This window comes from Anomaloglossus baeobatrachus, chromosome 5 (assembly GCF_048569485.1).
Source record: "Anomaloglossus baeobatrachus isolate aAnoBae1 chromosome 5, aAnoBae1.hap1, whole genome shotgun sequence".
Taxonomy (NCBI): Eukaryota; Metazoa; Chordata; class Amphibia; order Anura; family Aromobatidae; genus Anomaloglossus; species Anomaloglossus baeobatrachus.
This window is the reverse complement of record NC_134357.1, coordinates 475,578,088-475,601,772: the sequence shown is the minus strand read 5'-3', so window position 1 is coordinate 475,601,772 and position 23,685 is coordinate 475,578,088. Positions and strand designations below refer to the sequence as shown.

Sequence of the window (23,685 nt, the reverse complement as noted above, 5' to 3'; positions counted from 1 at the left end):
GATCTATTCCTATATATTATATAGAGTCATTACACACAGAGGGATCTATTCCTATATATTATATAGAGTCATTACACACAGCGTGATCTATTCCTATATATTATATAGAGTCATTACACACAGAGTGATCTATTCCTATATATTATATAGAGTCATTACACACAGAGTGATCTATTCCTATATATTATATAGAGTCATTACACAGAGGGATCTATTCCTATATATTATAGAGTCATTACACACAGAGGGGATCTATTCCTTTATATTATATAGTCATTACACACAGAGGGATCTATTTCTATATATTATATAGAGTTATTACACACAGAGTGATCTATTTTAAGTGTTTATTTCTGTTTATGTTGATGATTATGGCTTACAGCCAATGAAAACCCAAAAGTCATTATCTCAGAAAATTAGAATATTATATAAGAACAACTGAAAAAAGTAATGTTAAACTCAGAAATGTTGGCACCTACTGAAAAGTCTGTACAGTAAATGCCCTCAATACTTGGTCGGGGCTCCTATTCTATGAATTACTGCATCAATGTAGTGTGGCATGGAGGCGATCAGCCTGTGGCACTGCTGAGGTGTTATGGAACCCCAGGTTGCTTTGATAGCAGTCTGAATTCAGCTCGTCTGCATTGTTGGGTCTGGTGTCTCATCTTCCTCTTGACAATACCGCATAGATTCTCTATGGGGTTTAGGTCAGGCGAGTTTGCTGGCCAATCAAGCACAGTGATACTGTGGTTATTAAACTAGGTATTGGGACTTTTGGCAGTGTGGACAGGTGCAAAGTCCTGCTGGAAAATGAAATTTCCATCTCCAAAAAGCTTGTCGGTAGAGGGAAGCATGAAGTGCTCTAATATATCCTGGTAGACGGCTGCGCTGACTTTGGTCCTGATAAAATACAGTGGACCTACACCAGCAGATGACATGACTCCCCAAACCATCACTGATTGTGGAAACCTCACACTAGACCTCAGCTTGGATTGTGGCCTCTCCACTCTTCCTACAGACTCTGGGACCGCGATTTCCAAATGAAATGCAAAATTTACTTTCATCTGAAAACAACACCTTGGACCACTGAGCAACAGTCCAGTTCTTTTTCTCCTTGTCCCAGGTAAGACGCTTCTGGCGTTGTCTATTGGTCATGAGTGGCTTAACAAAAGGAATGTGACACTTGTAGCCCATGTCCTGGATACGTCTGGGTGTGGTGGCTCTTGAAGCACTGACTCCAGCCGCAGTCCACTTCTTGTGAATCTCACCAAATTTTTTAATGGCCTTTTCTTAACAATCCTATCAAGGCTGCGGTTATTCTGGTTATTTGTGTGCACCTTTTTCTACCACACTTGTTCCTTCCACTCAACCTTCCATTAATATGCTTGGATACAGCACGCTGAACAGCCAGCTTCTTTAGCAATGACCTTTTGTGGCTTACCCTCCTTGTGGAGTGTGTCAATAAGCGCCTTCTGGACATCCGTCAAGTCAGCAGTTTTCCCCATGATTCTACAGCCTATTGAACCAGACTAAGGGACCATTTTAAACACTTAGGAAGCCTTTGCATGTTTTTAATTGCAATTATTCTAATTTTCTGAGGTAATAACGTCTGGGTTTTCATTGGCTGTAAGCCATAATCATCAACATTAACAGAAATAAACACTTGAAATAGATCCCTCTATGTGTAATGACTCTATATAATATATAGGAATAGATCCCTCTGTGTGTAATGACTATATATAATATATGAGTTTCCCCTTTTTGTATTGAATTACTGAAATAAATTAACTTTTTCATAATATTCTAATTTATTGAGATGCACTTGTAATACCCCATTTGTCCTCTAGTGGCCGCTGCAGGGAAAATGAGCAGACGGCTGGCACGCACTTACCTTTCCATCTACAAATCCCCACCTCTCTGGAATCCTATGTGATTGAAGTAGCCAATGACATCACTATATAAACTAAACATTTCTGTGATTGGTCACATCGATCACATGATCTCTATGGATTTCCTGTCATCAGGCTGAATTTCAAACAATCAAGACCATATTTTATCTTAACTTTTTGGTCGATACAAGCCTTTCCTCTAACATTTGGGTGTGACAAATATGCCGTAATGATAAATGTGGTTTCCAGTGGTGGTCTCTGCATCTTATAGATATGCCATAAATATGGGGAAAAAAATCCCTTTAAGTGTCATGAACATGCAGCCATAGGTTTCTACCATGTAGATACCATACTGTAACAGAGTCTAGGAGCTTGTACAAAGCCATTTTTGTCTTTGAACTCAAATTTCCCTTTAAGATTCTGAAATTTCAGCGCTCCGATTCCTCTTGAGTCAAGTACTTGCTAATCAGAGACTCGAGTACATCCCGAGACTTCAGAAAACTTTCCCGCCTGAGACAAGGAGAGGAGAGCGTTTCACCGACCACTATCAAAGACTGAGGGAACCAGATGGTGTTACTAACTCCTAAAAGGGATGATCACAAGGAAGCAATCCTCACGAGGAAATCATCAAGGTTTTTTAAGGATTCTTTTGATGTTCTTACCGAGTCTGGGCTCCACCGTGCTGTTCGCCTTCTCATCAATGAATATGAATCGTCCCCCGCCAAAGTCTCTGGAGTAGTCAGACAGATAGAGTAAGGAGGTGTAGTCAAAAGATCCGTAGGTCACCTGGGGACGGAGAGATACAAGCTCAATCTCACAAGTCCTACCGAACCTCGCTAGATAAACTCTTGGCCGTTAAGCTAGGGTCACACGTAGCGACGCAGCAGCGATCACGACTGACGACCTGACCTTATCAGGATCGCTGCTGCGCTGTCAAACAGGCACATCTCACCAGCGACCAGTGACCAGCCCCCAGCCAGCAGCGACGCGAGGAAGCGATGCTGCGCTTGATAACTAAGATAAATATCGGGTAACCAAGCAAAATGCTTCGCTGGTTACCCGATATTTACCTTGGTTACCAGCGCACACCGCTTAGCGCTGGCTCCCTGCACTCCTAGCCAGAGTACACATCGGGTTAATAAGCAAACCTTTGCTTATTTACCCGATGTGTACTCTGGCTACGCGTGCAGGGAGCAGGGAGCCGGCACTGGCAGCCTGAGAGCGGCGGACGCTAGTAACTAAGGTAAATATCGGGTAACCAGCGAAGCACTTCGCTTGGTTACCCGATGTTTACCTTGGTTACAGCTTACCGCAGGCTGCCAGAAGCCGTATCCCTGCTCGCTTCAGTTCGTCGCTCTCGCTGTCACACACAGCGATGTGTGCTTCACAGCGGGAGAGCAACGTCCAAAAAATGAAGCAGGACATTCAGCAACGAGCGGCGACCTCACAGCAGGGGCCAGGTCGTTACTGGATGTCACACACAGCGACAGCGATGTCACACACAGCGACAGCGATGGGACATCGCTGCTACGTCACAGAAAATGGTGACTTAGCAGCGACGTCGTTGTCGCCGTCGCTGTATGTGACACCACCTTTAATGAATGAAATATTCTGAAGAGGGTTCTTTTGCTTAATAGTCAATGAAACAATAAGCCTAAATCAATCAAGACCCCCCAAGACACCTATTTAAAGGGTATCTGCCACCGGGTTGGATTAGGGTATCTATGTAAGTTCCTAAAAAATCTGATTCAGTTGCCTCTACCACAGTTACTTAGTGGACCCCTGAAAGAATAAATCGGAAGAAAAGAGATGTAAGCCCCGCCTCTAAATCCTGAGAATCAGAACTTCCTGTTTATAGGGATGCATGATTTTGAGTCATGTAGGCCCACTGGACTTCACTGAACGGTTCCAGCTGGGTATCTAGTAATCAGGGATCTCTAGTGATCAGTGATCTACAACAATGATCTCAACCTAAACTGCACAGAAGATATTAAAGACCTATGCTTCATGTGGTCATATATTATTCATACAGAGGTCATTCTTCTCACTCATTTTTTCCTTTACAAATGGCAGGTGAAGAGGGAAGCGAATCCTATCAGGTCCCTTTAAGTGAAGCTTAGATGCAAGGCTCCACATTCCCTGCTGTAGGAGCCATTACCAGACTCAGCACTTGGCAGCTCCTTATCGCAGGCGGATAACTGTGGCAATCAATAGATAATTACGCTTTATAATTGCTACACTTACACTAAGAAAAAGAGCCGCATTCAGGGGCATCTGCAAAGTCATGCGCGGATGTCAAAGTAAAAATAAAGCCCAAGTAACGAGCTACTTTCAGAGCTAAGAAAAATCATTAGGTTTTCCTTCACCATTCTTAATTTACCGTGATTTCTGCTGCTGCCATATTAACAAATCTGTGTCCAGACACTAAAAGCAGCAGCTCTTTCTTTCTCTCTCACAGCAGGAAATCACAGCAATAGATCCTTTCAACTGATCACCAAAAATATCGGCGGACACATTGCTTCATTACGCCTATATCATTCTTTTGTGAAACGTGTTAGGCTTTGAGATTTGTTAAACATTGTGTTTTTGCTATATTATCACTTGGTTCTTTGTTATTTTTCCAAATTTATCGAAGATTTTAGCTGCGGAGACCGAGATCCAGCACAATGGATATAATTGCCTTGTTTATCTCTCTGTTCCTGTCAGAACTTAGATAATAAATGTGCTAAATTTTACCCCGTACAAAATTGTAATTCACAGAGCGCATCTTGTAGGAGCGATGTAACTGGCAGCTATAATTATAATGAAAAGCATGGTGTTTGCTTCCTGATCTGAACTCAGCTGTGTGAGCAGGACTAGGTCAAGAGAATGGTTCACGGTCAAGGTGTCTGTAAATTTACTCACTCACCATACCTGTGGGACACTTTCTGTACTGTGTGCTGAGTTTCATAATCTCCATCTGCAGTTCCCTCTCCCCTCTCACAGCACGCAATCTCACCGATACACTGATGGAGAGATACTGCAGCTGCATCCCCCTCCTCCCCGTCTTATATTTACTGAATTACCTTTAGGATTTCTGGAGATATAGATTGTCTGTGCTCTGTGCTTCAATGTCTCCACCTTAATCTCCCTCTACCCTCTCATAGCATGCAGTCTTCACCAATACATGGAGTGAGAGATAATGCAGCTGCAGCCCTCTCCTTCCTGTCTTAACTAACTAACTCACATGTGGAATTTCTGGGCACTGAGATGGTTTGTGTTCTTGATTTCATTTGTTACCCCTTTGGCTCTTTCTCCCCTCTCACAGCACTGAGGGAGCGATACAACAGCTTCATCCCCCTCCTCACTGTTTTAAATGTACTGAATTAGATTAGGGGTTTCTGGAGACTGTGTTTTGTCATCTACACTTAAGACGTTTACTCCACTCTCGCAACATGCAGTCTTACAGACACATTGAGGGAGAAATACTGCAGATGCATCCTTCTTCCCATCAAATTTACTGAATTACATTTGGGATTTTTCGGGACTGAGATGGTTTGTGCTCTATATTTCAGATTTTCCACCCACAGCTCTTTCTCCCCTCTCACAGCACTCGATCTCACACTGATGGAGAGATACAATCCTCCTCTTCACTCTCTTTAATTTATTAAATTAGATCAGAGATTTCTGAAGACTGAGATGACCTATCCATTGCATTTTAGCATTTCCTCCTAGAGCTCTCTCTCCCCTCTCACAGCACTCAATCCCACACTGATGGAAAGATATTGCAGCTGCATCCCCCTCTTCAGTCTCTTTAATTTATTAAATTAGATCAGAGATTTCTGGAGACTGAGAAGACCTATGTATTGTGGTTTAGGATTTCCTCCTCCAGCTCTCTCTCCCCTCTCACAGCACTCAATCTCACACTGAGGGATACTGCAGCTAGATCCCCCTTTTCCCCGCCTTAAATTTACTGCATAGGTATTTCTGGAGAAAGAGATGGTCTGTGCTCTAAGTTTTATAGTGGGCACCTGCAGCTCTCTCTCCCCTCTCACAGCACACAGTCTCAGATACACTAGGAGAGAAATACTGCAGCTGCATCCCCCTCCTCCCCGCTTTAAAGTTACTAAATTACATAAAGGATTTCTGTAGACTAAGCTAATTTGTAAAAATTTACAGGCAGGGAATAAGGAATTACAAGCTACTGGAATGTTAGGAGGACGCCATTACCCTTAAGCGACTCTCTGTTTTAGACTACCTCTGCTTGTTCGAAGGCTCTCTTTGAGAAAACTTTCTCTTTGCTGGGCCCCCTAAGCAATTCACCCTCCTTTAGGGGAAAGCTGGCAACCAAGCTGCCCATACAGATGAAATAAGGTATTACACAGTGTTGCAGGACAGGCGCGCCACAGCAAGAGACACTCATTGTAATCGCTCTTCACCCTGTCCAAAAAATGCGGGCCCCTCTCTTTTAACTCAGCAGTAGGATGTATGAAAATAGGTTTTATAAGATAGAAGACCACTTTAATCACAGCACTGATATCACTATTAGACATAGGTCTGGTAACTACTATGACACCACATATAACGGGCGAGGAAAAGGGGGTCATTATCAGATATTACAATGCTCTGCCTATTACATCGAGCTGCAATTTGACCCCACTTTGTCCTTCCCGGAGTCTTAAAAGGCGTTAAATCGGTGCAATAGTATTGATGGCCTCAATCTCCGCTATGGTCACCTTGTCTTTGAGAGGGAGAAGGGGGTCATGATCCATCGATCTGATAATCGTATGGGTCACCGGGCAGAAAACAACTGGATGGAATAGCGCAAATTTTCCCTTCATGAGACTAATATGAGATTTCTATTGTGGGTAGAGGAAGGGACGGGCGCTGGGCGGACACGGTGGAGTAGGGTTAGACCTCGGTGCTCCTGTATGAAGTGTTACCGACATTGGCGGCGTACACGGCGTGATTGCTGGTATTTCAGGGCCTCGCAATATTCTCCGTATATTCGCCTGAGAGGATCAGCTCATTATATTAGGATCGCTGATCCATGAAAGTACAGGGTGTACGACGGCTGCTGCCAGGAGCGCGGGGCTGATAACGGCAGCGGGGGGTGTAGTCTCTGTTATAGATGAAGACGCCGGCTGGCAGTGCTGTGCACGGTAATGTTAGACGCCAGATGCCAACACTGTGCATGGTAATGCCAGACACTGGCTGCCAGCGCTGTGCACAACAACTTCAGACACGGCAGCGCTGGAAGTGGTAAGTTCAGACGCTGGCTGGCAGTGTCATGCGTGGAAACTTCAGATGTCGGCTGACAGCGCTGTGTGTGGAAACTCCGGACGCCGGCTGGCAGCGCTGTGTCAGGTAGAGCTGTGCGCGGTAACCTCAGACGCCGGTTGGCAGCGCTGTGCACGGTAATTTCAGACGCCAGCTAGCAGCGCTGTGCGCAATAACTTCAGACATGGAAGCGCTGTAAGCGGTAAGTTCAGATGTCGCCTGGCAGCGCTGGAAGTGGTAAGTTCAGACGCTGGCTGGCAGTGTCATGCGTGGAAACTTCAGATGTCGTCTGACAGTGCTGTGTCAGGTAGAACTGTGCGTGGAAACTTCAGACGCCGGCTGGCAGCGCTGTGCGCAATAACTTCAGACACGGCAGCACTGGAAGCGGTAAGTTCAGACGCCGGCTGGCAGTGTCATGCGTGGAAACTTCAGATGTCGTCTGACAGCGCCGTGCGTGGAAACTTCAGACGCTGGCTGGCAGCGCTGTGTCAGGTAGAGCTGTGCGCAGTAACCTCAGACGCCGGCTGGCAGCGCTGTGCACGGTAATTCAAGACGCCAGCTAGCAGCGCTGTGCGCAATAACTTCAGACATCGCAGCGCTGTAAGCGGTAAGTTCAGATGTCGCCTGGCAGCGCTGTATCAGGTAGCACTGTGCGCGGTAACCTCAAACACCGGTTGGCAGCGCTGTGCATGGTAATTTCAGACGCTGGCTAGCAGCGCTGTGCGCAATAACTTCAGACATGGCAGCGCTGTAAGCGGTAAGTTCAGACACCGGTAATTCAAGACGCCAGCTAGCAGCGCTGTGCGCAATAACTTCAGACATCGCAGCGCTGTAAGCGGTAAGTTCAGATGTCGCCTGGCAGCGCTGTATCAGGTAGCACTGTGTGCGGTAACCTCAGACGCTGGCTGGCAGCGCTATGCACGGTAATTTCAGTCGCTGGCTAGCAGCGCTGTGCACAATAACTTCAGACATGGCAGCACTGTAAGTTCAGACACCGGCTGGCAGAGCTGTGCACAGAAACTTCAGACGCCGCCTGGCAGCGCTGTATGTGGAAACATCAGATCCTGGCTGGCAGTGCTGTGTCAGGTAGCACTATGCGCGGTAACCTCAGACGCTGACTGGCAGCGCTGTGCGCGGTAAATTCAGACGCCGGCTAGCAGCACTGTGCGCAATAACTTCAGACATGGCAGCGCTGTAAGTTCAGATGCCGGCTGGCAGCGCTGTGAGCGGTAACTTCAGACGCTAGCTGGCAGTGCTGTGCGTGGAAACGTCAGACACCGCCTGGCAGCGCTGTGTGCGGAAACTTCAGATGCCGATTGGCAGTGCTGTGCACGGTGACTTCATGCAGTTCTTAGTACTAGGCGATGCCAGACTCTGCAGGAAGCGGCTCAAACACATGAGAGTCATACCGGACGGATGTAGCAGAGTTGGCGCTGTTGTGTAGCAATTGCCCAGCACAAGAGATGAAATACTGAACCCCTGAGGTCCAAGCTAAACATCTCACTGTCCAGAACCTACAGACTTGGAGATGCCGAGACGCCCGAGAATGGAGGGGGTCCGGCCTCCGGGAACTACGCCAAGACCTGCTGTGTCTGAAACTGCAGCCTATTCCTATTATTATTCCTGCCTATTCCCCATTATAATTGAGATGGCAAAACTTGCAGAGACCCCCTTTAACGTTTCAATAACAAGTAACTGACAGCAAGCGGTTTTATTTCCATTGGTAGAATGATAAATAAGGATTTCCCTCTCAGCTTCTCCTCCTTTCTCTTGGGGAGGAGGGGGATTTATTATCTGCGTGGTCCTGTCTATGTGTAATTACCGAGCGGTGGGACTGCGGAGATCTCTCAGCTTCATCCCGGGGGGCTTTTCTCACTGAGGATTATTACTCAATCTAAAATAACGTAACACCTCCCCTTCCTCATCGTGCCAGGCTAAATTTGGAGACGACGAGCTCCGTGATTTATAACCATAGCTGAATTTAAATGTATTAGGCAATTGCATTCTCTTCCCTCTGGAGCAGAGCTTGGACCCCCAAAATAAGAGGTATTGGGGTATACCAATCTCTCTACATATTAGTTGGATTCAGGAATGAATAGGTTAAAATCCGGCTTGTCTGATGGGAAGTGGGGGGTGAGATGGACCCTATAATTACATCTACATAACATTCACAGTCATCATCTGCAATATTCCCCCTGTATAATACATTGGGTATCAGATTTCTCCCTCCCCCGCAGGCCTCGGTGTCACACGGGCAATAGACTGTGGTAATGATGAGATTCTGCGCTGGGAGCTGGGAATACGGGGGCTACGAGGGGTCAGGCCGCATGCTGCACCTCTGCGCTGTGCTGCGGGGGTCCGGTGTGTCACATTACCAGCGCCCGCTGACAATGGGGATTAACTGCCTGACACCGGGACGTTCCCATCAGGAGGTCACCTATGCCCTCTATTACTGGAGATGCAGCAGATCCAGTGATGGGGGTCTGTGAGTACATGGCCCCCTCCATCTCCACTGATGAAATCCCTGTACAGATGTAGCAGAGCTGAGCCACACATCTGATACTACTAATCAGAGGTTTTACATAAAACTGCAGGTAGATTTGTGGCCAGGTCACTGACAAATCCAGCTCTGCTACTTCTGCACTCGTCATCATTTCTCCTCACAACCATCTCCTGAAATACTCTGTTCTTCTGGGAGACCCTGCATGTCACCTACAGCCCTGTTCTGCCTAACATGACAGCACGGGTCCCTTCCTCCCAGAAATATATGCAGACTGCTCTTCTGAAATACTCTGTGCTGCTGGGGATAATGCTAATCTCATAATGGCACTAAGCCATCCCATATCACCCTCTCCTGAAATACTCTGCGCTTCTGGATAATCAGCTCATCTCAAAATGGCACTGAAGTAACACACTTAGCCCGATTCTCAAATACTCTGTGCTACTGAGGAAGCAACTCACATCATATGATAGCACTGAGCCATCACATCTAACCCTCTCCTGAAATACTCTGTGCTGCTGGGGAAGCAGCTCATCTCATAATTTCACTGAGCTATCACATCTAACCTTCTCCTGAAATACTCTGTGCTGATGGGGAAGCAGCTCATCTCATAATGGCACTGAGCCTTCCCATCTAACCCTCTCCTGAAATACTCTGTGCTGCAGGGAAGCAGCTCATCTTACAGTGGCACTGAGCCATCACCTATAACCCTCTCCTGAAAGACTCTGTGCTGTTGGGCACCTCATATGATGGCACTGAGCTATCACATATAACTTTCTCCTGAAATACTCTGTGCTGCTGGGGAAGCAGCTCATCTCATAATTTCACTGAGCTATCACATCTAACTCTCTCTTGAAATACTCTGTGCTGCTGGGGAAGCAGCTCATCTCATAACGGCACTGAGCCTTCCCATCTAACCCTCTCCTGAAATATTTTGTGCTGCAGGGAAGCAGCTCATCTTACAGTGGCACTGAGCCATCACCTATAACCCTCTCCTGAAATACTCTGTGCTGCTGGGGAAGCAGCTCATCTCATAATGGCACTGAGCCTTCACATCTAACCCTCTCCTGAAATACTCTGTGCTGTTGGGCACCTCATATGATGGCACTGAGCTATCACATATAACTTTCTCCTGAAATACTCTGCACTGCTGGATAATCAGCTCATCTCATAATTTCACTAAGGCATCACATCTAACCTTCTCCTGAAATACTCTGTGCTGCTGGGGAAGCAGCTCATCTCATAATTTCACTGAGGCATCACATCTAGCTTTCTCCTGAAATGCTCTGTGCTGCTGGGGAAGCAGCTCATCTCATAATGGCACTGAGACTTCCTATCTAACCTTCTCCTGAAATACTCTGTGCTGCTGGGGAAGAAGCTCATCTCATAATTTCCCTAAGCCATCACATCCAACCTTCTCCTGAAATACTCTGTGCTGCTGGATAATCAGCTCATCTCATAAAGGCACTGAGCCATCCCATATAACCCTCTCCTGAAATACTCTGTGCTGCTTGGGTACCCTGCTCTTTTCACTTCCAGACACAATGACACAAGGCCCTGTCCTCCTGACATCAGATAACTGCCCTTTGTGGAATCACCTTGCTCCTGAGATGCTCTGTGCTGCTGTGGTCCATCCACATCCCATAGATATGAATAAGAGAGGGCTGAGACGTGACCAGCTCAGGACGACACTGGACAGGGTGGTGCCATCACTGTCTGTGCTGCCCGTAGTGGTTATCCCAGGCGGGGTGTCCTCACCTTGTCGATGTGCGGATGCCAGTATTCGTCGTGGGTGGTCTTGGCCTCGGAGCTGTTCATGCGGGAGAAGAAGGTGGGTTTGGTGAGATGTAAAGCGTTGGCATCGAGATCGAAGGTCCGGGCGATTTCCTGCTGGATCCTGCGCCTGACGTTACTGCGAGAGGACGAGAAAACGACAGGAGGTGAGAATGAGGAACGTGGCGCATACGCCGTGCAGACTTCTAGACCCAGAGTATGAGGGGCTCTCACCTACATGCCGGGTGTACTGACTTCCTGCGGTGCATTGTGGGAGATGTAGTGTTCTCCCTGTGGTCTGGTATATACAGTAATATCACAGTGCCGCCAGGATACGGCTTATCTAAAACCGCGGCGTACAGCCCAATCCAGATGCCGGCGTGCCCCGGATTGATGGGCCTCATTACCGCCGCCAGCTCTCTGCTTCATGTGGATGACGGCACTAAATCTCGGGCGCTAATCAGGCTAATTAAAGAGGAAGCGAGTCTGTAAACGCGTTAGTGGCGCTCTGAGTAATTACAGCGCCGCCTGCTTACCCCCTGGGACACTTAGTGCCGGTCAATACTAATAGCCCGCACTTAATAACATTATCCGGGGAGACTGTGCAGCATTATCATCCAACAGGACCATCCAGCCGAGCTTCCTGAGTAGTAAAACAGCGCCTCTCCTGCCCGCAGGCGGTGTGTGGTACTGCAACTCAACTCACTTCATGGCTGCAATACCCCACACAACCTGGGCTTAAGAGTGGCGCTCTTCTGAAAAAGATGCAGACATTTTACAGAATGAAGGACGACCGGCGTGACTTACCGATACAACTGGAAATCCTCTTCGGTCAAGATGTCCTTCATCTGGTCTCCATAATACCTGCAAAAACAAGAGGAGGGATTGGTAAGGTAAAAGAACTGAACGTGTCCTCATACAGAGCGCCAAACCCCCAGAAGTTATGGGGCGTTAGTGAATTCCTAGATGTCGCCCTAAGATGTATGGCAGGAGAGTAGGGCGAGGGCAGGGCGGGAGGAGCGGAGATGGAGAATCTCTAATGAGAAGAGGACAGAGTTGCAGCTTGCCGGGCCATTCCCCAGGTGATCTGCACAATCTATCTTCTGTGTCTCGGCCATATTCATTCATGCAGGGCATTATGGGGCATAATTGGTAATAAATCACTGCACAGTCGGCTGTAATCTGTAACATAAGGTGACTGCACTGAATCCAGGGGAGGTCGAGGCTCAGGAGTCAGTGCTCAGAGAGAAGGTGGGGCGTGCGAGGCACCGATAGCACGGACATAGGCTGGGACATCTCTGTGGGGCAAGAAAGCCTAGGACACAAGACTCGAGGGAGAGAGGATGGAGAGGCAGGGAAAAGTGTACACTGAAGGGCAGAAAGAAAGGGAAGGATGGAAAAGAAGAGAAAAGGGAAAAAAGGGGATTCTGAGAAAGGTAAGTTTAGAAAACAAAGATGATGGATAGATAGCTGGATAGAAAGATAGACAGACAGACAGGCGGATGGATAGATAAATAGAGGATAGATGGATAAACAAAGGTTAGATGGATGAATAGATAGAGGATAGAGGGATAGACAGAGGGATAGACAGAGGGATAGACAGAGGGATAGACAGAGGGATAGACAGAGGGATAGACAGAGGGATAGATAGAGGGATAGATAGAGGGATAGATAGAGGGATAGATAGAGGGATAGATAGATAGAGGGATAGATAGATAGATAGAGGGATAGATAGATAGATAGAGGGATAGATAGATAGAGGGATAGATAGAGGGATAGATAGATAGAGGGATAGATAGATAGAGGGATAGATAGATAGAGGGATAGATAGATAGAGGGATAGATAGATAGAGGGATAGATAGATAGAGGGATAGATAGAGGGATAGACAGAGGGATAGACAGAGGGATAGACAGAGGGATAGACAGAGGGATAGACAGAGGGATAGACAGAGGGATAGACAGAGGGATAGACAGAGGGATAGACAGAGGGATAGACAGAGGGATAGACAGAGGGATAGACAGAGGGATAGACAGAGGGATAGACAGAGGGATAGACAGAGGGTTAGATAGAGGGATAGATAGATAGATAGATAGATAGATAGATAGATAGATAGATAGATAGATAGATAGATAGATAGATAGAGGGATAGATAGATAGAGGGATAGATAGATAGAGGGATAGATAGATAGAGGGATAGATAGATAGAGGGATAGATAGATAGAGGGATAGATAGATAGAGGGATAGATAGATAGATAGAGGGATAGATAGATAGAACTGAACGTGTCCTCATACAGAGCGCGATAGATCCCGCCCACCATTCCTAGGAGTAAGCAGCATCGAAGATGAGCTCCTGAGTTTTTCATCATTTATACCTTGTAATGAGCAAACAGTAAGACAAAACCTGGAAAAATTGGACTCCGTGGAAGAGGAAAGTGAGCTGGACTGAGCTGGACTAAAGATTTTTATGAAAAAAGAGGAAATAGAGGATTTAAAGGACATAAGAAAAAACCTGTTGAAGGACAGATCACATACAACAGGAGGACTCCAGACTGACTCCCAGAGATCTGCACATCCAAAGGTAGGACCATCCTCCATCCATACCACAACCTACAGACAGTGCTGTAATTACATCTCTGATAAATAAGGATCACTATAAAAATGGAAGATATAAATGTAATACAAGTAACTGGGCAGAGAGCAGAGCTGGAGACACGGGACACCAGGGGGTCACAAACTCTGGAAATCACATACTCTGAAGGGCAGAAAAGCATTCATGCGCAAAAAGCCATAAAACATGCAAAGATTAGAGAAGATCCAGAGACCCTCTTTACTGATTTTACCTCTAAAGAGAAAGATAAAAGAAAAACCAATTTATTATTTTTCACAGACCAACCCTTAGCCTGGCACACCGCTCTGTGCAAACAATATAAGCATACATACAAGAACGGCATTAATAGGGGCCGGCAGATCAGAACTAGAAACCAAAAAGAAGACGAGACCAACTCACTGACCATAAACGTGTATAATAATGGCACAATCATGGTACAAGGGACTGAGGAAAACTTACAGAAATTTAAAGACCGCTTTTCTCAAATTAAACTCCAGGCACAAAATTGCAAAGAACAACAAACCCCAGCAGCCACCATCACCTCTACAGAGACCTCCAGAGACAGAACTGCAGCCCCCAACACTTCACACCCCTCACCCGAGACCCTCAGAGACTGTTTATCTCAACTAGAAAGAGACTTTATACAATTTAAAGAAGAACTTCAAAGAAACCTTGGTGACAGAAATGCAAATGACCAAGTAATGAAAGAGATAAACAAACTGAGATGTGAATACAGGGTGGCCCTGCAGGAAATAAGAAGCAAAATGTGTGAACTGCAGCAAGAAAATGCCCGACTGAGACTGGAGATAACAGAGCTGAAGACTCCTGGACGCCTGAAACAGGAGGACGCCATAGAAACACAGAGGAGTGAAGACAACATGGCCCCCACTGGCCAGGAGGGAGCTATGGTAACTAACACCAGTACAGACACCATGGCCTCCACTGGCCAGGACACTGAGATACCAAATAACTCCAACAATATGAATGCTCCTGAAAATAACATAAGTGAACTACAAACCAGAAAAACAGAAAAGAGAAGAGAACCAGCCACCAGCAAAATCTCCAGCACAGACCCCCAGCTTCACCCACGTACCCCACCCGTGACCTCACAAAGTTTTGATACCATCCTAATAATGGACTCAAATGGGAAATACCTGAATACACTGCGACTATTCCCAGGCAAAAGGGTCAAACAAATCCGCTGTGCAACTATTGAGCAGGTGACAGCCGTCATCAATACCCCACGGTTTACAAGCCCAAATCATATTTTTATACACACAGGAACAAACAATCTGCCAGACCAACACCAGCAGATCGCAGGACAACTGACCCAACTAGCAAAGACGGCAAAACTAAAATTCCCGGACAGCAAAATAATTCTATCATCTCTGCTCCCAAGAAATGATGTATCAAGCCAAACTATCCAGAACATCAACACGGACCTGACCACCAGAATCAAGGCTGTGCCCGACGTGATCCTGGCACAACACCCCTCTATAAATCACCAACACCTCTATGACTACAAGCACCTAAACAAACAAGGGGTCAGCCTACTGGCCAAAGAGCTGAAGGACATTATACTAAACAGAGACCCCATGCCTGGACTCAACAACAACAACAAACCCATGGAAAGACCCCCAACAATAAAAAGACAGGAAACCCCAATTTCATCACAGGAGGCCAGAAACAAAGCCCTTCACCCAACATCGGGCCATCAGAGGAGGAGACCACCATGGAGGGGACCATCAGCCCCACACAGAGACATGCAGGGCAGAGATATGGAAGAGATTAGAACCCTGCTCAGCACATTGTGCAGGAAACTAACACACCTATAAACCAGTCGTAAATCCAGAGTGTCTTACACAGCCGCACTCATTACAAGGTATATACACATGAGGTATAATAGAAAAAAAAAAAAAATGACCTCATTCACAATCAGCAGCTGGAACATCCAAGGCCTGAGCACCTCGGCCTTTGGATGTAAAACAAATGACCCCGACTTTATTCAAAGACTGAAAAATATAGACATTCAGATCCTCCTGGAAACATGGACCAGAGCTGAAAACGAATCTCCGGTGCCAATCGGATACAGGGAAATCTCTGTCCCTGCCCTTAAAAATAAAAACACCAAACAGGGCCGCTGCTCAGGAGGAATACTGATCTGGTATAAAGAAGAGCTCCACCAGTACATCACACCAGTGAAGAGAGGAGGCAGCCACATATGGATCAGAATCAGCAGCTCCATCCTCACCTCTCAGTCCGATGTCTACCTCTGCACCACCTATATACCACCGCCAGAGTCCCCCTACTTCAATCCAGACAGCTTTGAGATCTTACAAGAAGAAGCCACCCATTATCAGGTCCTGGGCAAAGTTCTCATCTTTGGAGACCTCAATGCAAGAACAGGGAGAGAAAAAGACTTTCTGACCACAGATGGAAACATCTACATATTTGGGGCAGAGAATGACAGTCACGACTCAGAACACTCAGAGAGAAACAGCTATGACAGTACAGTCAACAAAAGTGGCAAAAAGCTCCTGAACTTATGTAAAAGTTTAGGTCTTCATATTCTTAATGGACGTACAAAGGGAGACTCACTGGGAAGATACACACTAAACTCCCATGTAGGAAGGAGTGTAGTAGACTACGCCATTACAGATATGGACCCGGCAAATATTAGCGCCTTCATAGTCACCCCACAAACGCACCTGTCAGACCACAGCCAACTTCTCCTGTACATAAAATCTACAGAGAAACCATCCACACAAAAGCCACAGCAGAGCAGCCTCTACAAGCGACCTCCATCCTATAAATGGTCCAAGACGTCAGAAATAAAATATAAAGAGGCTCCCAACAGACCGGAATTACAGGAGATGCTCCACAACTTCTACAGCTACAAGTATAAGTCAAACCCAGAAGGAGTGAATCAAGCTGCAAAAGACCTCAACAAAATATTCCACACCATGGCCAAATTGTCCGACCTCAAACAAGTCAACTACAAGAGGCCAAAAGAAAAGCAGATCAATGGTTGGTTTGACAAAGAGTGTAAAGCCATTCGAAAGACCCTGAGAACAGCCTCAAACAATAAACACAGAGACCCCAACAACCCAGACCTGAGGGAAGCCTATGACACCATACAAAAGCAGTACAAAACCATCCTCAGGAGGAAGAAGCAGAGCTACATCTCTACCAAACTTAGCCAACTCCAAGACGCCCTCCAAGACAACTCCTTCTGGGAAATATGGAACCACATGGACACAAAGAGCAAGAAAAAGAATGACACCCATATCCAAAATGGCAACATCTGGCTCCAGTACTTCAGAGACCTCTACAAAGACATCCCAAAAGAAGGACTAAGCCAAGAGCAGGAAAACATAACATCAAAACTAAAGGCAATGGAAGAGAAAATCAAAAACTTCCAAAACCCACTGGACACACCAATTACATTACAGGAAGTTGCAGAGAAAATCACTTCCATAAAGTGTAAAAAATCTAGTGGTCTGGATGGAATCCCCCCAGAGATGTTGAAGTACAGCCCACCAGAAATTCAAGCTGCAATGGTTAAACTGTTCAACATTGTGCTGAGTGCTGGTTACTTCCCTCGTACCTGGAACCAAGGACTCATTACACCGATCCACAAGAGTGGGGACAGGTATGACCCTGCCAACTACAGAGGCATATGTGTCAGCAGTAACTTGGGAAAACTGTTCAACAGCATCCTAAACAAAAGGATCATCAGTTTCCTTACCGAGCACAATGTCTTGAGCAAAAGCCAAGCAGGGTTCGTGCCAAACCACCGCACCACGGACCACATCTACACCCTGCACAGTCCCATTCAGAACCACGTCCACAATACAAAGCATGGGAAGATATACGCCTGCTTTGTAGACTTTAAAAAGGCCTTTGACTCAGTGTGGCACCCGGGCTTGTTCTTAAAAATGCTGGAAAGCGGAATAGGAGGAAAGACCTATGATGTCATCAAAAGCTCCTACACCGAGAACCTCTGCAGCGTGAGTGTGAACGGTAGAAGAACGGCTTATTTCCAGCAGAGCCGAGGAGTCAGACAGGGCTGCAGCCTAAGTCCAACGCTCTTCAATATTTACATCAATGAGCTGGCTACTGCTCTAGAATCTTCACCTGCTCCAGGTCTCACACTCCATGATGCCCAGGTGAAATTCTTGCTCTATGCAGATGACCTACTGCTGGTGTCACCAACCGAGAAAGGTCTCCAAGACAACCTACAAATCTTGGAGAAATTCAGCTCCACATGGGCACTACCGATCAATCTAAAGAAAACCAACATCATGGTGTTCCAGAAGAGAAAAAGAAGATTTGACCAGCATCCTTCATTTGTCCTAAACGGCTACACTCTAACAGGAACAGACAAATACACCTACTTGGGCCTGGAAATTCACCAGTCAGGGAGCTTCAAACAAGCCATAGAGACCCTGAAAAACAAGGCCTGCAAAACCTTTTATGCCATCCGAAGGACATTGTATCATCTGAAGCCACCAGTGAGGGTCTGGCTAAAAATCTTCGATTCCATCATTGCCCCAATCCTCCTGTACGGCAGCGAAGTCTGGGGCCCTCACACTTACCCAGATTGGTCAAGGTGGGATTCCAGCCCAACAGAAATATTCCACCTGGAATTCTGTAAGCACCTTCTCCAGGTCCATCGAAGCACCTCCAACAGTGCCTGTCGAGCTGAGCTGGGCAGATTCCCTCTACACCTAGCAGCTCTGAAGAGGTCACTATCATTTCAGGCTCACCTACAGAGTAGCAATCCAAACTCCCATCACCACAAAGCTCTGATATATATACGTGGGCCAGATGAACCAGGACCCCGGGCACAGCCCTCCCAAACCCAACTGGACAAAATAACCAATCACAGCAGCCTGACAAGAACCAGAATCAGGAAGATGGTAGACGAGGGCCAGGAGAGGTATGTCAGTGACTGGAGGACCGACATCAACACCTCACAGAAACTGACCACGTACCAGAGACTACAGAGAGACTACAGACTGGCCCCGTATCTGGAGAAAATCCCGGACCCCAGAGACCGCAGGACCCTGAGCCGATATAGACTCAGTGCCCACAGTCTAGCCATCGAATCCGGACGTCACAAGCAGAGCTACAAGCCCAGGGAGGACAGACTGTGCCAACACTGTGACCTGGAGGCCGTGGAGGATGAAACCCACTTCCTGCTACACTGCACCAAGTACTCAGCAGTGAGGGACACTCACTTCAGGAGACTCTCCCATCTCTTCCCGGATTTCAGCTCCATGAAGGAGGAAGAGAAAATATATATCCTGCTGGGGGAAGAAGAGAGCGCAGTGGAGATAGCAGCGCAGTATGTGAGCGAATGCCATAGACTTCGAGAAAGAGAACTATGATAAGTCATGGACTTCCATAGCCCCCCATCCCAGATGTGGCCCCCCCAATCCCCACCCTGGATATGTCCCATCCACCGTTACCACAGTCCCACCGTGGATATGCCCCATCATAAGCCATGGACTTCCATAGCCCCCATCCTAGAAGTGCCCCCACAGTCCCCACCCTGGATGAGCCCCATCCATCCTTCCTACAGTCCCCACCCACCATCCCCACAGCCCCAGCCCCTAATGTACACTTGCTTTGGCAAAACTAATTTGTATTTGGTCCTGCCAATAAAGCTTATTTGATTTGATTTGATTTGATTTGATAGATAGAGGGATAGATAGAGGGATAGATAGAGGGATAGATAGATAGAGGGATAGATAGATAGAGGGATAGATCGATAGAGGGATAGATCGATAGAGGGATAGATCGATAGAGGGATAGATAGATAGAGGGATAGATAGATAGAGGGATAGATAGATAGAGGGATAGATAGATAGAGGGATAGATAGATAGAGGGATAGATAGATAGAGGGATAGATAGAGGGATAGATAGAAGGATAGATAGAGGGATAGATAGAGGGATAGATAGAGGGATAGATAGAGGGATAGATCGAGGGATAGATAGATAGAGGGATAGATAGATAGATAGAGGGATAGATAGATAGAGGGATAGATAGATAGATAGAGGGATAGATAGAGGGATAGATAGAGGGATAGATAGAGGGATAGATAGAGGGATAGATAGATAGAGGGATAGATAGATAGATAGAGGGATAGATAGATAGAGGGATAGATAGAGGGATAGATAGATAGAGGGATAGATAGATAGAGGGATAGATAGATAGAGGGATAGATAGATAGAGGGATAGATAGATAGAGGGATAGATAGATAGAGGGACAGATAGATAGAGGGATAGATAGAAGGATAGATAGAGGGATAGATAGAGGGATAGATAGAGGGATAGATAGAGGGATAGATCGAGGGATAGATAGATAGAGGGATAGATAGATAGATAGAGGGATAGATAGATAGAGGGATAGATAGATAGAGGGATAGATAGATAGATAGAGGGATAGATAGAGGGATAGATAGAGGGATAGATAGAGGGATAGATAGAGGGATAGATAGATAGAGGGATAGATAGATAGATAGAGGGATAGATAGATAGAGGGATAGATAGAGGGATAGATAGATAGAGGGATAGATAGATAGAGGGATAGATAGATAGAGGGATAGATAGATAGAGGGATAGATAGATAGAAGGATAGATAGAGGGATAGATAGATAGAGGGATAGATAGATAGAGGGATAGATAGATAGAGGGATAGATAGATAGAGGGATAGATAGATAGAGGGATAGATAGATAGAGGGATAGATAGATAGAGGGATAGATAGATAGATAGAGGGATAGATAGATAGATAGATAGAGGGATAGATAGATAGATAGATAGAGGGATAGATAGATAGATAGAGGGATAGATAGATAGATAGAGGGATAGATAGATAGATAGAGGGATAGATAGAGGGATAGATAGAGGGATAGATAGATAGAGGGATAGATAGAGGGATAGATAGATAGAGGGATAGATAGATAGAGGGATAGATAGATAGATAGATAGAGGGATAGATAGATAGAGGGATAGATAGATAGAGGGATAGATAGATAGAGGGACAGATAGATAGAGGGATAGATAGAAGGATAGATAGAGGGATAGATAGAGGGATAGATAGAGGGATAGATAGAGGGATAGATAGAGGGATAGATCGAGGGATAGATAGATAGAGGGATAGATAGATAGAGGGATAGATAGATAGAGGGATAGATAGATAGAGGGATAGATAGATAGATAGAGGGATAGATAGAGGGATAGATAGAGGGATAGATAGATAGAGGGATAGATAGAGGGATAGATAGAGGGATAGATAGATAGAGGGATAGATAGATAGAGGGATAGATAGATAGAGGGATAGATAGATAGAGGGATAGATAGATAGAAGGATAGATAGAGGGATAGATAGATAGAGGGATAGATAGATAGAGGGATAGATAGATAAAGGGATAGATAGATAGAGGGATAGATAGATAGAGGGATAGATAGATAGAGGGATAGATAGATAGAGGGACAGATAGATAGAGGGACAGATAGATAGAGGGATAGATAGAAGGATAGATAGAGGGATAGATAGAGGGATAGATAGAGGGATAGATCGAGGGATAGATAGATAGAGGGATAGATAGATAGAGGGATAGATAGATAGATAGAGGGATAGATAGATAGAGGGATAGATAGATAGATAGATAGATAGATAGATAGAGGGATAGATAGAGGGATAGATAGAGGGATAGATAGATAGAGGGATAGAGGGATAGATAGATAGATTATGAATGCTAGAAAACAAGTAGATTGGAGTAGGGGTGCTAGGAACATTAAAGCAAAGCCAAGATTGTGAATGGAATGAGGTAGCGGTGTAACAATAGATGGCGGTGGGGATGTGAAGGAGTGGGCGAGAGAAGAAAGGCGAGAGAAATTCAGAAAATGAACGCCGGCTGTGAGGACTCACCGATACATATTTACAAAATTCTTCCCCATGGACAGCGCTCCCGAGTGCAGGTCAAGAATAGACGCCTGGAAAACAGAGGGTGAAGATTGTGCGTTACGTTCCAACCTGATAACTGCTGGATTCTTTACCGCCACGTGCTGTCACAGCGGAGGCTTCTGGGAAATCGAGCTGCCTGACTGCCACCTGCAGCAGCTGCCCCCCGGGGTAGGAGACTCACTTTCCGGACTTAATGTGTTGCATATGAGCTGAGGCTCAACGTCTCTTTCCGTAGGTGGAAAATTATACCTCATGTGTATAATACTAGTTTACTGTCTACATAAGAAATATAAAAAAAAACATAATAGAAAAAAAACCCAAACATAAATCTGGCAACAGGTCTCAAAAAAAAAAATTGAAATATATCTGCTATATTCAAAAATAAATTAATTTTTACAAATAATTAATAAAATGTAATAATCTGATTTCCTGTTATTTGGAGAGAGATATGCTGGGAAGACAAAAGGCTAGGGAGGCTGTGGTATATAGAGAAAGCAGGGAAGAGAATGAGCTGGTAGAAAAAGGCAGGAGACACAAGGGCCTAAAGAAACAGGTAGGAAAGACAAAAGACAAATGAGAGGAAGACAGGAGGGCAAAGTGATGAAGAAAAATGTAGGAAAGACAAATACCTAAAAAGAAAGGTAAGAGAGACAAATACCTAGAAAGAAAGGTAGGAGAGACAAACATATAAAAAGGAAAGAGACAAATACCTAGAAAGAAAGGTGGGGGAGCAGAATACCAAGAAAAAAGGAAGGAGAGACAAATACCTTAAAGGTAGGGGAGACACATAGCTAGAAAGAAAGGAGAGACAAATACCTAAAACAAAATCATTGCGAATGCTGAAGTGTAGTGCACTTGTTAAGTATTTTCTCCTTGCAGATAGACTGAAGGGCAGAGGAGACAGAGATATAGACTGAAAGACAGAGGAGACAAAGGTATAGACTGAAAGGCAGAAGAGACAGAGGTATAGACAGAAGGACAGAGGATTGACTGAAGGGCACAGGAGACAGAAGTATAGACTGAAGGGCAGAGGAGACAGAGGTATAGACTGAAAGGCAGAGGAGACAGAAGTATAGAGTGAAGGGCACATGAGACAGAGGTATAGAGTGAAGGGCAGAAGAGACAGAAGTATAGAGTGAAGGGCAGAGGAGACAGAAGTATAGAGTGAAGGGCAGAGGAGACAGAAGTATAGAGTGAAGGGCAGAGGAGACAAAGGTATAGACTGAAAGGCAGAAGAGACAGAGGTATAGACAGAAGGACAGAGGATTGACTGAAGGACAAAAGAGACAGAGGTAGAGACTGAAGGGCAGAGGAGACAGAGATATAGACTGAAAGGCAGAGGAGACAGAAGTATAGAGTGAAGGGCACATGAGACAGAGGTATAGAGTGAAGGGCAGAAGAGACAGAAATATAGAGTGAAGGGCAGAGGAGACAGAAATATAGAGTGAAGGGCAGAGGAGACAGAAGTATAGAGTGAAGGGCAGAAGAGACAGAAGTATAGAGTGAAGGGTAGAGGAGACAGAAGTATAGAGTGAAGGGCAGAGGAGACAGAGGAATAGAGTGAAGGGCACAGGAGACAGAGGTATAGACGGAAGGGCAGAGGAAGCAGAGGTATAGAGTGAAGGGCACAGGAGACAGAAGTATAGAGTGAAGGGCAGAGGAGACAGAAGTATA

General features: G+C 45.7%; 1 protein-coding gene across 1 annotated transcript in view; it reads right to left on the bottom strand.

Moving 5' to 3' along the window:
• OGFOD3 (2-oxoglutarate and iron dependent oxygenase domain containing 3) overlaps nt 1–23,685 on the bottom strand; it is a 139,400-nt gene that overhangs the window by 53,253 nt on the left and 62,462 nt on the right. The window contains exons 5-8 of the mRNA XM_075350662.1: nt 21,976–22,040; nt 12,229–12,285; nt 11,407–11,560; nt 2,552–2,675 (exon numbers count right to left, since the gene is read on the bottom strand). Coding sequence (XP_075206777.1) covers nt 2,552–2,675; nt 11,407–11,560; nt 12,229–12,285; nt 21,976–22,040 — 400 coding nt within the window. The remainder of the gene's footprint in view (nt 1–2,551; nt 2,676–11,406; nt 11,561–12,228; nt 12,286–21,975; nt 22,041–23,685) is intronic.